Below are 15,520 nucleotides of genomic sequence, written 5' to 3'. Positions count from 1 at the left end.
AAAAAATGTGTAGGATATGCAACAATTATAATCTACATTTGTTGGGGACATTCCCAGCCCTTAAGGCAGGATGTTGAAGTCGCGACACACTGACGACAGACTGGAATTCCCAAGACCTGCCCTGCCCCCAAAAACTAGTCAACATTCATGGCTGGCGCTGGCGCCAAAGGGCGTGTCGCTAATTGTCCCTAAACGACGGCATTAGGCGCCAACTTTCCAACAGGAAGTCGGGGAAAACTACGCATAGGAATGGGGCAGGGCATCGGCTTGGATTCGCCTTGTGGCTGCGACTGCGACTGCGACTGAGACTGTTTCTCCGACATTTGACCATTTAGTTGCCACATCGTAGCTAATAATAAAGGCTAATTAAGCGGTGCTGTGACAACACCTGTATGTGGTTTGAGGAAACTTCAGCATCGCAGCACATCCATCCCTCTAATGACAATAAATCGCCCGCTAAGTGTCACCGATGAGCATCTGCAACTCGCGGCGGACTCCAGTTCGGTGCAGCAGCGGGATGGAGAGGGGTGCGGGGAGTGGGGAGACTTCTAATTAATTTATGATTTTCCTCACCGCATTAATCTCCCTCGGATGGCGGCGGCGGGGACTGTCGCGAGCCGCCCCAGAAACAAGACAACAACACAAAATGTCACGCAGATGTGGCCACAGCCACAGCCACAATGATGGAGGATGGAGGAGGGGTAAGAGCGGGGTAACGCTTGGGTTTTGGATTTTTTTTTTGTGGCATTAGGGGGCTAGACATTTGTCATAATTACATAAGTAGGAAGGCGTCAAACAAAGGAATTACAAACGGTGCTGGCCAAGGGGCATCGATCGATCAAGGCGCAGGCGCAGTGGATTATCCGCAAAAGGAGCGGCCAAGGCACACTTTCTTGGGAATTAATTAAAACATATGCTCATCAGTTGGGGCCATAAATCTGCCAGGCACAATTATCAGGTTCAATTTGTGCGTGAAACTGTTTGATATCACAGACAAAACACAGACAACAAGCGTGCAAGTTGCAGGAGGAGCAGCAGCAGAAGCAGGAGGAGCAGCCATTGCCGATGTCAATTAGTAGACTCTCTAGAGTAGCATGGAGGATCGTATAGCAGCGCTCCCCACTCTCCCCACTCTCCCCACTCTCCCCACTCTCTTACACCCCTTTCAGTGGGCCAATTTGCCGCCACTCGTGACGAGGGGTGAGTGCGTTTGGCTCATTAAAATGCCAGCGCCCGTCCACGATTGTTTGTGGAAAATGAGGAGAACACTTTTCAACTCTGTGCATCACAGATCCCAGGGCCATCGATGCGTTGAGGTGGCAACATCAGACACACTGCAGCGATCTCCACTCCAGAGTATCTGTCAGTTCCGTGGAGATCCACGGGGAGGCCTGAGTAATTGCATCAAATTAATTGCCCGCCGCCTGTCAGGGCTCACATTGTCTGCTAATTCTTGTTCGATTGCAGCGCCGCGTGGAAAGTTGTCGTTTAATTGCGGCCATCAGCAGCACATGCAACCAAATCGATTCTACTTTTGGCCATACAAAAGCCAAAAGAAGAAACTCACCCGTAAAAAAACACAAAATCCGAGCAGGGAGCTCCCTCTGCTCGATTGTGTCGTTAAAAAAAAAGAAGAGATCACTTTTATATGATTTAAACTGCATGTTTTGTACAAATCTAATTTGATAATTGGTTGTAATTTATGAGTCTTGTCTGCTCTCTGCAGGCATAAACACGACACGGAATGACGGAGTGACGCCTTCAACTCCACGCACTCCGCCCCAAACATGTTTCTTGGAACAACAGCGAGCCAGCCGGGGAAATGGGAACCGAGAATCGGGAACCAAATTCGAAACGAGCGCACATTAAATTAATAATACTCGTACTCACAGGCAGCATTCTCTCTCTCTTATTTTTTCCTTTCCTTAATTAATATTTATATCTGTCATCCCACAGTGGGGGAACTCTTTTTTTATGAATGAAATTAAATGCGGGCATTAGTTGGCTGCTGCAAGCAGAAGAGAAATTGACAAAAAATCGAGCCACAAGTAGCTGGCACAGGGTAACAATTTCTTATGGATATATTTTCTTATATTTACACACATTTATTGTTCACAATTGGCACATTTATTTACTTGCCGCCACCCCAGCCAGGTCCGTGCGTGGAAACGTGTCCCTGTGGATGAGCGGTGCTGCCATGCCACGTGGGGTAAAAGTAGGCAATCTGATGCAGCGGATACTTGGGTATCATGTACTCCATCCTCATGTTCCGTATGATGGCGCAATTGATGTAATCGGACCACTCGCGCGTATCGTTCGTGTGGCACATCTCCGAGAGGCCAAAATCGAAGAGCTCCTTTCTGAGTGGCATAAAGACGGGCCGGGCGTACATCGTCTTGTTGCGAACCCGTATCGTCAGCCAGTCGTACACGACGGGCACATTGTAGACGGTGGACTTGCCGCGGCACACCTTGGTGACGCCGACACGATCTGGGATATACTTCCAGTTGGGGTTATCGGTTAGCACGGGATACCACCAGTAGATGGTCGTGTAGTAGGACTTGGTGTGACTGGGCCTGAACGTAACCGGATCCGTTCTGGATCTTTTCCCCTTTTTCCGGCTCACAGGCGGTTGCAGGAAGTTGACACCGCCCCAAGGATTCACAGGCCAACTGTCTGTGGTTTGCTGCTCTCCATTGCCGTTAAGGCTCTGAACAGCTTCGGTGGTGGGTGGCGTGGCGACTGTCGCTGCCCTGTAACGTATCGTAATGCCATCATTTTTTGGCCTGGCCCTCAGGCTGTGTGTTGTGCTGGCCAGGCGTCCGGGCAACTTGGTGCTGCTGGCTTCTGGGAAGACTCTGGGAAACAGACGAATTAGCCCATCGCCAGACTCGCTGCTGCCGTTATTTGGCAGCACATCATGTCCAGAGACATTGAGAGCAGCCGGGAGCTGAGCTTTTGTCGTGCCCGTGCCCGTTCCCGTGCCCGTGCGCGGGGACTTTGTTGATCGCGTTTCCAGTTCGATGGCGCTGGAAAGCCACGAGCGGGTGCGTTGGTGTGCCTCCAGTACGACCCTCTGGCTGATATTATGGAATCCTCTGTTCGGATCCTTAAAACTCAGCTGAGGCGGCGGCATGGCAAGCATCACCTGTAATGGAAAATTGCATTTTTGGGACAGTGAATTGCATTTGGAATAAGGCAAAAACTTACGCTAATTAGACAGCCGATGCCAGCAAACACTAGGTAATTTTTCTTCGTCATTGCCGTTGTGTTGTGTTGTTGTGTTGTTGTGTGTGGTGTTTTTAATGAAAAAAATGAATATGCTGTTATTGTATTGTGTCACAGTTTGAACTAGTTTGCAATGTAAAGGCAACGAAAAGTAGACAACAATCGAATGACAGGCTTGGGTTTTGTTGAGAGAGAACAGAAGCAGAAGCTTTCAATCCGCTCTCACCTCTCGTGCTTTTGCTTTTGCTTTTGCTCTATTTGCATTCACTTGCAAGAGAGCGAATGGAGCAAAGAGAAAGAGGAGAGAGAGCAGAGCAGAGCGCAGGTAAATAGATCAGGAATGAACATGCACTGCACGCACATTTCTGCACTCAATAGTTGTCCCGCTCTAACCCATAAGTGCAGAATGACCGATGCGAACCCCCGCAAGAATTCCGTTAGATTACCGTACACACACATGTATGTAGCATTGAATGACTTTTTAATGATTTTGATGGTCAGTTGGAAAGCTGCCACTAGCATTCACAATTTATAAGTCAACTCTTTTCGAAAGTGAGTGTGCCAATAGGCGATCTGATGCAACGGATACTTGGGTATGATGTACTCCATTCGCATGTTCCGCAGTATGGCGCAGTTGTTGTACAGCAGCCAGTCGTCCATTGCCGATATGTGGCAGGACTCCGATCTGCCCATCGTGTAGAGCTCGCGGCGCAGATCCAGCCAGATGGGCCTGTACTTGCTGAACACATCGAAATTGGGCGTCTTCTCCTGCACGATGCGCCGCTGCAGCCACTGGTACACCCGCGGCCTGTTGTAAATCGTCGACTTGCCCCTGCACACTTTCGTCTGCTTGAAGTTGTAATAGAGATTGTAGTGGCCGCCGTGTGGCGTATCCTCCAGAATCTCAGTCATGCTGTTCTTCACTTGGTAATGCATTCGCGTGTCCTGCCACAGTACGCCGAAGGTGACGCCCCACGGATTGAACACCCAATTGCCCATATGATCGCTCTGCATGCGGGGCACGGATATCGTTCTCTCCAGACTCTTGCCACGCACCTGTCCACCGCCTGCTCTGGCGGATATTTTTGGTGCCGCTGCTGCTGCTGTGGCAGCCTCACCTTTTGGCTTTGCTTTGGGCTTGGCCCAGAAGTTGAGGCCAGCGTTGGTCAGCGGACGACCTGCCACAGTCCCCTTCGCTGTTGCTGGCGCTGCTGCTGCTTCTGCTTTTCCCACAGTGCGGAGTTTGCTTTTATAAGCACCCGGAAACAGGCCCATTTTTGACAGCCCATTCCCGACTTGATGCTGCGTATCGGCAGCCACCTCCAGATCCTGCACCGCCACAGACTTCCGTGGAGCTGCGATTGAGCTCCGATTGGCGGGCAGGGGAATGGCAGACACAGGCAACAGCTGGAAAAGCAAAAGTCAGCAAAAGTCACCTGAAAAAGTCAAAAACTTACGCTAAAAAGGCAGCCGAGGCCTACAAACAGCACAGCATAAATTTGATTCATGGCGAAATTTAACATAAATGGCAAATAAAATTTGTGTTTGCTCTCTACCGTTCGCAACTAAAGAAAATAAAACACTAACTAAAGTAGAATGAAATATTTAGCCAAGGCTGCTTGCTGACTATTCCTGGCATCAAATTGCTTGAAAAATCGGAATAATTCCATGTGGTTTAGGGGCTAATTGTCCAACACATTTTGTACACCCTTTTCAGACACATTTTTCTGTCCTGTCCTGCCCTGCCATGCCCTGCCCCATTAGTTTGTCACACAAATTGGGCAAACTTGTGGCAAACAAACAGACAGCCCCACAAATTAATCAGGCTACAATTTCCACAAAGAGTTCAATGCACGCCCCTCCACTGGAGACTGGAGAGTGGATAGTGGAGAGTAAGGGAAGGTCCAATGTTCACCTTTGACAACGTAATCGGAAACCAAGAATGGCGTGGGAGTGTCAGGAAACTCGAACTTGCCACAGATGTTTCAACCGAAGATCGATGTGGCTGAGTGCATCATTAGCGGAGTGCGATGACAAAAAAGTGTATGGACAGACTGCACCACGCGACTGGGACTGGGACTCCGACTGCGACTGGTGCTCCGTCTTCAAGTTGGACTGTGATTTATGCTGCGTGCGCCTGACAAACACTCGAGAAGTGATGATTTATAATGGAGATGCATGCGCGGTTATTAATTAAATTCTGACACGGTTGTGCTCCATTTAATGTTAAATGCGAGACCATCAGATGGGAACCAAAAGCGCTAGGGAGTGGGTTTTAGGGATAGGGGAATAACTGGCCAAAGGGCTAACAAATTGTTAATTGATTCGAGATGCCACAAGACGCACAACGAGAGAAAGATCAGCAGCCAAAGCACACACTCTGCTTGGATGGCAGCGGAATTTGAAATATGGCAAGCAATAGTCGAATATTCATTAAGCGCAATTATGAAAATTAAGTTGTCATTTTGATTTGAATGCTCGCGACACTCGGGCATGGCATGCGCTCCCATAGCCATTGCCTGTCCCTGCCATCATGCACCGTGCACCCGGCACCTCATGCACCATCCCTCGGGTAGGGGCACAGACGTCGAGTATTCTCATTAAATTAAATCAAAATGACAGCACAGCCCTGCTAAATGGATGCCTTGCAATTCGCTGCCAGAGATTCGCCGCTGCCTCTGACTCTCTCTCTCTCTCTCTCTCTCTCGCTCTCTCTGGCGACTAATTAACGTGTTTTCACATATTTTGCTCAAATCGTGCGTGAATAATGAAGACGTTATCACAACGCCATGCAGGCACCCTGTAGTAAGCGAGGTGCAGCTGGCTCCTGGCCAATTGGGAACTACAGCCAGCCACAGCCATTGCCGAGGAGCCACTGAAGAGTCGCAACTGCTCTGAATTATGTGTCCATAGTTTCGAATTAATGAACGTTTTATCTGCCCATAGACTTGACCCAATCTCAGGTGGCATGGAAATCAATTAAACAACTTAAAAATATTCCCAACGAGCCGCCCCACGTGTCTGCATCAAAATCAATCACACGGCCATTAATCAGCGACAGTGAGAAATGTGCGCGAAAACTTATTAAATATATTTAGCACTGCCATCGAAATATTAAATGCCGCTACTTGTAGACAATTAGCCAAAAATTATGGCTTTTAATCATGGCAGAGCACAAGGAAAAGGAAAACCAAAAAGAGCGGAAAGGCGCGAAAGACACGCCCAAAACCGAAACGATCTCAGACACATGTTTTAAAAATAAATCCACACATCACATGCCTGTGGCTATGCCTGTTCCTCTCACTCCTTCGGGCAGCCACACACAGCTAGAGCGAGAGTGAGAGGGATGGCAGAGAGCATGCCACGCCACGCCCCGCCAGGCGGCATTCTCGATCGTCTTGCGCAGGATGCTTCGAAATATTCAAATTAGTTTTCCGCACACACTCGACGCGCGCTGTTCGGTATTCGTCTCAAACATGAACTCCCAATCGGCGGCACGTCGCTATCCGCACAGCTTCTCCATCGATCAGATTTTGGCCAAGCCCTCGAGCCACTTTGAGCTGCAAGCCGCCTCGCAGGATGACAGCGGCAGTGGCAGCATTTGTGATGTGTCGCGCGTGTCCAGTCCGGCCACATCCAGCTGCATGGAGGATGCGCTGGATGATGCCAAAAGTGATATAGATATGGCCTCGGATGATGGCAACGGTGCGTATGAAAGCAAGTGGCAGGCAGCACGCAAAACTAGACTGGAAAAGGGACTGTTGCTGGGAGAGTTTAAGTTTAAGTTTAAGTTTAAGTTTTGATGCTAACGAAAGCGAGAAAATTGTGGCATCAAAAGTTACAAATGAAATTAGAAATCGTTAAAGCAAGTTCCGTTTTTGGCACCAAAACTTTGCTCATCTCTTGTACAATTATTGAGGCAACTTGCGCTCTCTTCTGCCTCCCATAAACATTGAGAGGTTTGACCCCAAGGATACCCCCTCGCTTCATTTATCTGTCTCACATTCTCATAGCAACACATTAAAGGTTCCTGCTGTCGCCATGGCTGCTGAGTGATCTCATCTGTCAGCAGTGCGATCAAGCAACAAATGGTAAAAAATTAGCTTCAGGGAGTGACTGAAAATACACCAAAAACCCCACACGCCCGCGCCGCCGCCACAGCTAATGATGCAATTGTCAGGGACAAAAGAAAATCGGAGGGGAAAAAGTTAAAGAGGGAAAAGCTAGTCCAACCGTAGAGCAGGAATTTATGTGACAATTTGTTTGCGGTCAAGCCAAGCGAATGCCACGCCAAATGGCCAATTAGAAGCGATGCCTGAATGGGATGCTGCATTCTGATTGAGAAGATTAAGAGGGACGGCGGGGACCTAGGGGACAGCCTTGGTAAACGGATCGACTAATTACAATTAGCAGCAAATAGTTGGCATCGGTTGTGGCCACTGTCGGTAGCAATGAGTGTGGATTGGTGGCAAAATCGTTTCCCAATTAATTCCCTACGCTTGCAGCACTCGGCGATGATCGCAAGAAGCGGCCGCGCACGGCCTTCTCGGCGGCACAGATCAAGGCCCTGGAAACGGAATTCGAGCGGGGCAAGTATCTGTCGGTGGCCAAGAGAACGGCGCTGGCCAAGCAGCTGGAGCTGACGGAGACGCAGGTGAGGACACGACTCAATCGCAGAGGCTTCCCCATACTAACTCCCCACCCTCGGCCTTGTGCAGATCAAGATCTGGTTCCAGAATCGACGCACCAAGTGGAAGCGGAAGTACACCTCGGATGTGGAGACCCTCGCGTCCCACTACTACGCTCAGCTGGGCATCGGGGGACTGGCCCGCCCCATGGTGGTGGGCGATCGCCTGTGGCTGTTCAGCCAAACGCCCGCCGGCCCCACACCCATCCAGTCCATCATGCTGAACGGCAGCGGATCCGCGCCTCCCCTGTCAGCGGCGGCGGCTACAGCCCCGCCAATGCGTCCGTATCCGGCCGGCGGCGGCATGCCACCACTGCCGGGACCCAGTGTCATGGAGAGCGCTCGCAATGCCATTCTATCCCGTGGACAGCCCCTCAACTTTGCCCTGCCCTTCGGTGTGTCCAAGCCGCCCGCGGGGACAGTCGCAGCTGGCGGAGGCGGCTATGTGCCGCGCTGCAAGTCCTACGTGGGTGGCTACTACGCCCCGCCACATGCCCAGAGCGATGGCTATCTGCAGCTGAAGTACGCCACTCTGACGCCAGAAACGGAATCCAGCAACACGAACGGCCTGGCCGAGCTGGAGCGCGTCTTTGGGGATGCCAATGCCAATGCCAACTTTCTGCAACACCGCAGCACGCCAGCCGCTGGAGGTGCCACAGCCTATGGCCACGAGGCACTGGCTCAGGCCCAGCGCAGCCGCAGACCCACCCAATCGGAGTCCGAGTGCAGCGACATCGACTGCGAGCAGCTGGACGACGAGGATGAGCAGCTACCTTAAGGATTTATTTAATAAATTGTAAACTGTGTTCCTGGCAATCCAGAGCGCAAGGAGAACTCAAGAGAGAGTGAAATATAATTTGGTCACAGCCCGCTTGATGTCGTTGGCAATCCAGTTCAATTCTATCAGATAATCCCCATCTGGAAATGGCAGCAATTTGCCAAATTGGCCATTTATCGACTGGGTGGGCACTTTTTCCATGAATATATCATGCTGGCAGCGTAAATAACTTATGGTATATGGACGGATTTTGCAATATTAACATGAACTTACCTCGTAGGGACACGAATGGTTTATATTTGTGTAGGGCACAATCGTTGCATAAAAGAAATTAAGGACTGGGTTGGATTGCGGATTCTTGAGGAATCTGCAGGCATCCGCCGTGATGTTGTACATGAAGGGCCTATAGCCACTGAATCGCTTGTGGAGTTACAAATTTATCTAGAATATGATGACCATAAAGAAGAGAACACTCTTTCGGTGTTACACTCACATTTGCTTTCCTAACTGGCGTTTGGTACAGGTTACACTTCACTGAAAAATACTTGTACGTCCGATTCACCGACTTCAGATAGCAGTACTCGAAGTCGGCAAATGCTTGATCGAAGGAGGTGCACACAAAGTTTGTGAACTCCACCTTCGCAGCGACCTGCTCGGGGATATTCTGGATTTTAGATCTCTGTGCTTATGGTTGGGTTTACATACATACCTCAATGAGCTCATAAGAGACCACAATGAGTAGAACGGCAACACGCATTCTGCTGGACATCCTTCAATGACAAAGGCGTGAGTGGAACTACATACAGATGTAGGAATCTTTTCCCCAGCGAATTCACATTCACAATTGATTCATCTTCACGCTACTTTGTGCAGGGAGATTGACCTTTATGCTTCAGCTAGCCCTATTGGCTTGATCTTATAATGGCGGCCAGTTTAAACTGTTAGTGCGGATCAGACAAACAGATGTGTGACCGTCATGCGAGAACAAACATCATGCGGCTGCAACTTTATTTCAGGCACCACAACAAATTATTAGTCAAGAAAGAGTGGCATAAAATTTGGTTACAGCTCGATTGATGTCGTAAGCAATCCAATTCACTTCTATCATATAATCTCCTTCCGGAAATGGCAGGACTGCGGTAACTTGCTGATTTATCCATTCGGCAGCTATCTTATCGTAGGACAAACTGTTCTGGAAGCAAAAAGAAAACTTGTCAGTATTGTTTGTTAATGGATTGACAGAGCCTAGACCTAACCTTGAAAGGGCATTGAACGTTGCCTATATATGGAGTAATAAAACCATAGAAAAAATTGAGGATTGGATTCGATCGCGGATTTTTGAGGAACTTGCAGGCATCCACTGTGACGTTGTACAAGAACGGCCTATAGCCATTGAATCGCTTGTGGAGTGACATATTTACCTAGGATTATGGCATTAGCAATAATTTAAGCAATAGTTTTACTTACTTTAGCTCTCGTAATCGGGGATTGGTAAAAGACACTCTTTATGGAAAAATACTTGTACGTCCGATTCACCGACCTCAGATAGCAGTACTCAAAGTCGGAGAACGCTTTGTCCAAGGAAGTGCACACCAGGTTGGTGAACTCGATCTTCGCAGCGACCTGTCCCATATTGAGGTGTGTTGAGGTTTTAGATTATATTTAAATCTTATTCAAAGATGACTTCACTTATGTACCTCAGTGGTCAAGTATGCGACCACAATCAGTAGAATGGAGACTCCTATTTTGGGGGACATCTTTGTACGCCAAAGGCACGAGCGGAACTGCGTTACCCCCAACGAATTCCATATATTATATTATTATTTTTTAAATCACTGTCACAATCGTTCCATCTTTACGCTAATTAGTTTGAATATATTGTGAATATTTTGTGCGACTATTTGCGACTGATTTTCGATTGGATTGATTATTTTAATGATGGATCAATGCACCAAGTGAGAATTAGGATGCCAAAGCGTATTTCTTAATTTGGTTGCGGCGGCGATTGCACAAAGACCACCCGAAGGCGATATTCTCTCGCTGCGGTGCTTTTATGAGCATAGGCCGAAGCCATACGAAGCTTTTAAGGTGCTTGCAGACAATGCCCTCTCCCTCAGCGTGATTAAAGCTGCATGCAATTGCTGAAGCGTGAACAAAGCGTGCAGCCTCACAGACATGAAAGCTCTACGCCCAGCACATGAATCGTCTAAGCAGTGCGTCGGCCGGCTGCGCTGCCCGAAATCTTTTCCTATGCGCACGGCATACGACGCTGCCGGCGTTAGTTACTAGAGCTTTGGGCAATGCACATCTTCATATATCATTTGCCGTTATTATTCTCATTAATATGCGTGGTTGGACTCTATTTTAGGCAACACAAAAGTTGAATAACTCAAGAGAGAGTGAAATATAATTTGGTTACAGCCCGATTGATGTCGTAGGCCCTGTCGTAATTGATTTCTAGGCATCGCCTTCTGGGAATGGCAGATCTGCGGTAAAATGTCTATTTACCGATTCAGAAGTCATCCTGTCGAAGCGTTAACTGTTCTGGAAGCGAACAAAATAAATAGTTGACAATTTTATTTGCTGATTTTTTTCAACTTCCTCAACGATAGACCTTGCCTTAAATGGGCATGTCAGGCTACCCTCGTATGGGGTTACAGACCATACAAAAATTAATAATTGCGTTCGATTTTTGGTTCTTTACGAATTTACAGTAATCCACAGTGACATTGTACATGAACGGCCTATAACCATTGAATCGAATCGAATTGGAGCACCCAACGAATTTCGGCCCTGTTCTATTATTGTTTTCAATTATATACCCAATCGATCCATCTTCACGCCATTTTGTTCAGGCATTTGTATCTTTATGCTTCACCTACGCATTTTGTACATTGGATCCAGAGTTTAGTATACATTGAATTTCCAGTTGAATCTGATCGATCATACATGCATAGATGTAGAAACAAAGTACATAATGTACATACCGATGTCCGGCTCTAGACATTGTACATCTTCAGCGATAATTCGCAGGCATTAGCATCATTAGACTTTATTTTACATATTACAAAATATTTAATTATCAAGAAAGAGTGCCATAAAATTTGGTTACAGCTCGATTGATGTCGTAAGCAATCCAATTCACTTCTATCATATAATCCCCTTCCGGAAATGGCAGGACTTCGGTAGCATGTCGATTTATCGATTCAGTAGTTATCTTATCGAAGGTTAAACTGTTCTGGAAGCAAAAGAAAAACTGTTTAATATTATTTGTTAATGGATTGAAAGAACCTTGACCTTACATGGAAAGGACATGAAACATTGCCTATATATGGATTAATAAAACCATAGAAAAAATTGAGAACTGGGTTCGATCGCGGATTTCTGAGGAATCGGCAGGCATCCACTGTGATATTGAACATGAACGGCCTATAGCCATTGTATCGCTTGTGGAGTGACAAATTGACCTAGGATTTGCAGGATTAGAATTAATTTAAGCAATAATTTTACTTACTTTTACTTTCCTAATCGGGGATTGGTAAAATACACCCTTTATGGAAAAATACTTGTATGTCCGATTCACCGACTTTAAAAAGCAGAACTCAAAGTCGATAAACTTTTTATCAAAGGAAGTGCACACCAGGTTGGTGAACTCGACCTTCGCAGCGACCTAACCCATATTTTTTGGAGGTTTTAGTTTATATTGCAGGGTTTTTAGAGATGATATCACTTATGTACCTCAGTGGTCAAGTATGCGACCACAATGAGTAGAACGGAAACTCCTATTTTGGGAAACATCTTTGTACTCCAAAGGCCCGAGCGGAACTGCGTTACCCCCAACAAGTTCCAGCTCCATTATATTATTGTTTTAAATCACTGTCACAATCGTTCCATCTTCACGCTATTTTGTTTGCGACTGATTTTTGATTGGATTGATTATTTTAATGATGGATCAATGCGCCAGGTGAGAATTAGGATGCCAAAGCGTATTTCTTAATTTGGCTGCGGCGGCGATGGAATGTAACAATTTTGTGCACAGGTATTGCTGATTTTCAGCATTGTTCTTCATACAAAACACTCAAATGTCCCACCGTAGAACTCGCAGAGGGCAAATAATATTAGCAACGAAAAGGGATGTGTGAGACGCTTTTTACGCGTCACAACGTTTATACCCGGTACTCAATACTACATCTGTACCTAAGCGGTTTTTTGTCAAATTTTACATGACTTACAGACATAGACTCGACTATTGATGCTGATCAAGAATATATATCCTTTATGGGGTCGGAAACGTTTCCTTCTGTGCGCTACATACATCCACTTACTGCACTAATACCCTATTAACCCTATTTACTCTTCGAGTACCCGGTATAATAATCAACAAAGAGTGCCATATAATTTGGTTAGAGCCCGGTTGATGTCGTAGCCGATCCATTTTATTTATATCATATAATCCCCTTCTGGGAATAGAGAATAGAGCAGCAACACATATTTTGGGGGACATCTTTCAACGTCAAAGGCAGGAATGGAACTGCATACGTTCACCGAGTGCTCTGCAGCTCTATTGTTTTATGCTCTTAATTACACTTAATCGATCCATCCTCACGCTCTTTTTTCAAGCAGCTTCATCTTTATGCTTCAGCTACTATTGGCATTGCTCGTATTGATTTGATGTTCATTTGGGTGCCAACAGACTTAGCAATCAGTTTCAGGTTTCGGATGTCAAGGCGTATCCAGAGTTTGGTATATGTACATTAAATTGCCATCAGTATCTGACAGGCACAGAATGCCTTGCTCAGACAACGGACACGAAGCTTCTTGCTTCTCTGCCACTGCGGAAACCAAGCATTTGCGCAGAGACCACCCGAAGCTGATGTTCTGTCGCTGCGGTGCTTAGTCCGAAGCCACACGAAGCTTTTAAGCACAGCATGTGTGAGGGAGCTGCGTGCAATTGCTGCAGCGTAAACAAAGCAGCCTTTCAGCCTCACAGACATGAAAGCTCTACGCAGCGCAGCGCTTGCATCCACGCTGTCCACGCTGTGCGTCAGCCGGCTGCGCTGCCCGAAATCTTTTCCTATGCGCACGGCATACGACGCTGCAGGCGTTAGTTACCAAGAGCTTTGGGCTGTACAACTTCAGCGATCAGTTGCAGTTCTTATTATCGTTCGATAGCAAACATTAAGCAGCAACGAATCTATTTTGGGCTTCACAGATGTTTAATAACTTAAGAGAGAGTGGCATAAAATTTGGTTACAGCCCGATTGATATCGTAAGCAATCCAGTTGATTTCTACCATATAATCCCCTTCCGGAAAAGGCAGGACTTCGGTAACTTGCTGATTTATCGATTCAGTAGTTATCTTATCGAAGGTTAAACTGTTCTGGAAGCAAAAAAAACCTGTTTAATATTATTTGTTAATGGATTGAAAGAACCTTGACCTTACATGGAAAGGACATGAAACATTGCCTATATATGGATTAATAAAACCATAGAAAAAATTGAGAACTGGGTTCGATCGCGGATTTCTGAGGAATCGGCAGGCATCCACTGTGATATTGAACATGAACGGCCTATAGCCATTGTATCGCTTGTGGAGTGACAAATTGACCTAGGATTTGCAGGATTAGAATTAATTTAAGCAATAATTTTACTTACTTTTACTTTCCTAATCGGGGATTGGTAAAATACACCCTTTATGGAAAAATACTTGTATGTCCGATTCACCGACTTTAAAAAGCAGTACTCAAAGGCGATAAACTTTTTATCCAAGGAAGTGCACACCAGGTTGGTGAACTCGACCTTCGCAGCGACCTGTCCCATATTTTTTGGAGGTTTTAGTTTATATTGCTGGGTTTAAAGATGAATTCACTTATGTACCTCAGTGGTCAAGTATGCGACCACAATGAGTAGAACGGAAACTCCTATTTTGGGGGACATCTTTGTGCGCCAAAGGCACGAGCGGAACTGCGTTACCCCCAACAAATTCCAGCTTCATTATATATATTTTTTTTTAATCACATTCATGATCGTTCCATCTTCACGCTATTTTTTTTAGGCATATTTTGTGCGTCTGTTATTCGTAATGGACTGATTGAATTGTGGATTGAATTGATTATTTTAATGATGTTTCAATGCGGCAAGAGAGAAATTAATTAGGATGCCAAAGCGTATTTTTTAGTTCTTAAGGTAACAAATCTGTGCACGTCGACTGCTGATTGTTAGCATTATTGTTCCCACAAAAGACTTAAATGTGTAATATAAGCAAGAAATTAAACCAAAGTTTCCTTTACAAATTTGAACGGAAAAAATGCTGGAAAGCAGCCACCAACTTGAATCCGCAACACGCTGCCATCAGCTTATCGCATGCCATGTCAACATGTTGCTAGCAGCTTGCTTCATATACAATGCTGCGAATTTGGTAACTGCTGGTGCCACTTATTGCCGCTGGGGGACAATGTGGCGCCAGGCTGAGCGATGGTGGTCGACGACAAATTTATGAACTACTCAGGCGATGCTCCTGACGCAGTGGCGCAAGGGGAATGTGATTATGGATCCGCCCTTCGTGATAGTTAGCACAGCAGCACTAGGAGGGGGGCGGTGTGATTTTCATAGTTTTTCTTTTATTACACATAATCATAATACAATTTGTAATTTATCAAAGAGGTGCGCGCTGATTGCTGCTTGCTGCTTGGTGCTCAACAATTGAAAGTGCCTTTCGAGGTGATCGTTCATCTTTTCTTTTGATTTGTTTTCACGATTGGTGCGCATAGCCATAGCATATCATAATTTAGCTTAAGATTACACAAATACAGTATACATTTGTATGA

At 46.3% G+C, this 15,520-nt stretch overlaps 4 protein-coding genes across 4 annotated transcripts; 1 reads left to right on the top strand and 3 right to left on the bottom strand.

Moving 5' to 3' along the window:
- Window positions 1-2,108: 2,108 nt before the first annotated feature.
- Window positions 2,109-3,360, bottom strand: LOC117891580. The gene is made up of 2 exons (XM_034797106.1): window positions 3,211-3,360; window positions 2,109-3,148 (listed from the first exon to the last, which is right to left on the bottom strand). Exons 1-2 carry the CDS (start codon window positions 3,259-3,261, stop codon window positions 2,132-2,134), a joined length of 1,068 nt encoding a protein of 355 aa, XP_034652997.1. The 5' UTR covers window positions 3,262-3,360; the 3' UTR covers window positions 2,109-2,131.
- A 378-nt stretch (window positions 3,361-3,738) lies between these two features.
- On the bottom strand, window positions 3,739-4,815 carry LOC117891581. The gene is made up of 2 exons (XM_034797107.1): window positions 4,686-4,815; window positions 3,739-4,635 (listed from the first exon to the last, which is right to left on the bottom strand). Exons 1-2 carry the CDS (start codon window positions 4,749-4,751, stop codon window positions 3,751-3,753), a joined length of 951 nt encoding a protein of 316 aa, XP_034652998.1. The 5' UTR covers window positions 4,752-4,815; the 3' UTR covers window positions 3,739-3,750.
- A 1,860-nt stretch (window positions 4,816-6,675) lies between these two features.
- LOC117892706 (ventral anterior homeobox 1) lies at window positions 6,676-8,693 on the top strand. Its single transcript, XM_034799120.1, has 3 exons — window positions 6,676-6,933; window positions 7,734-7,882; window positions 7,947-8,693. The coding sequence occupies exons 1-3, from the start codon at window positions 6,705-6,707 to the stop codon at window positions 8,691-8,693; spliced, it is 1,125 nt and encodes a 374-aa protein (XP_034655011.1). The 5' UTR covers window positions 6,676-6,704.
- A 57-nt stretch (window positions 8,694-8,750) lies between these two features.
- LOC117892705 lies at window positions 8,751-10,450 on the bottom strand. Its single transcript, XM_034799119.1, has 5 exons — window positions 10,391-10,450; window positions 10,161-10,316; window positions 9,187-9,342; window positions 8,967-9,113; window positions 8,751-8,906 (listed from the first exon to the last, which is right to left on the bottom strand). Exons 1-5 carry the CDS (start codon window positions 10,448-10,450, stop codon window positions 8,751-8,753), a joined length of 675 nt encoding a protein of 224 aa, XP_034655010.1.
- Window positions 10,451-15,520: the final 5,070 nt, after the last annotated feature.

This window comes from Drosophila subobscura, chromosome E, assembly GCF_008121235.1.
Source record: "Drosophila subobscura isolate 14011-0131.10 chromosome E, UCBerk_Dsub_1.0, whole genome shotgun sequence".
NCBI classification, from domain to species: Eukaryota; Metazoa; Arthropoda; class Insecta; order Diptera; family Drosophilidae; genus Drosophila; species Drosophila subobscura.
This window is presented reverse-complemented; position numbering and strand designations above follow the sequence as displayed.

What these genes read in the sequence shown, in the direction of transcription:
- LOC117892705 (XM_034799119.1), bottom strand. Translation starts at nt 10,450, where the DNA reads ATGTCCCCCAAAATAGGAGTCTCCATTCTACTGATTGTGGTCGCATAC. An exon ending in CCCCGATTACGAGAGCTAAA is followed by an intron (nt 9,343 to 10,160) that starts GTAAGTAAAACT and finishes ATCCCCGAGCAG; the next exon opens with GTCGCTGCGAAGGTGGAGTT. An exon ending in ACCATTCGTGTCCCTACGAG is followed by an intron (nt 8,907 to 8,966) that starts GTAAGTTCATGT and finishes TTACGCTGCCAG; the next exon opens with CATGATATATTCATGGAAAA.
- LOC117892706 (XM_034799120.1), top strand. Translation starts at nt 6,705, where the DNA reads ATGAACTCCCAATCGGCGGCACGTCGCTATCCGCACAGCTTCTCCATC. An exon ending in GGCCTCGGATGATGGCAACG is followed by an intron (nt 6,934 to 7,733) that starts GTGCGTATGAAA and finishes CTACGCTTGCAG; the next exon opens with CACTCGGCGATGATCGCAAG. An exon ending in TGGAGCTGACGGAGACGCAG is followed by an intron (nt 7,883 to 7,946) that starts GTGAGGACACGA and finishes GGCCTTGTGCAG; the next exon opens with ATCAAGATCTGGTTCCAGAA.
- LOC117891580 (XM_034797106.1), bottom strand. Translation starts at nt 3,261, where the DNA reads ATGACGAAGAAAAATTACCTAGTGTTTGCTGGCATCGGCTGTCTAATT. An exon ending in GCATCGGCTGTCTAATTAGC is followed by an intron (nt 3,149 to 3,210) that starts GTAAGTTTTTGC and finishes TTTCCATTACAG; the next exon opens with GTGATGCTTGCCATGCCGCC.
- LOC117891581 (XM_034797107.1), bottom strand. Translation starts at nt 4,751, where the DNA reads ATGTTAAATTTCGCCATGAATCAAATTTATGCTGTGCTGTTTGTAGGC. An exon ending in GCCTCGGCTGCCTTTTTAGC is followed by an intron (nt 4,636 to 4,685) that starts GTAAGTTTTTGA and finishes TTGCTTTTCCAG; the next exon opens with CTGTTGCCTGTGTCTGCCAT.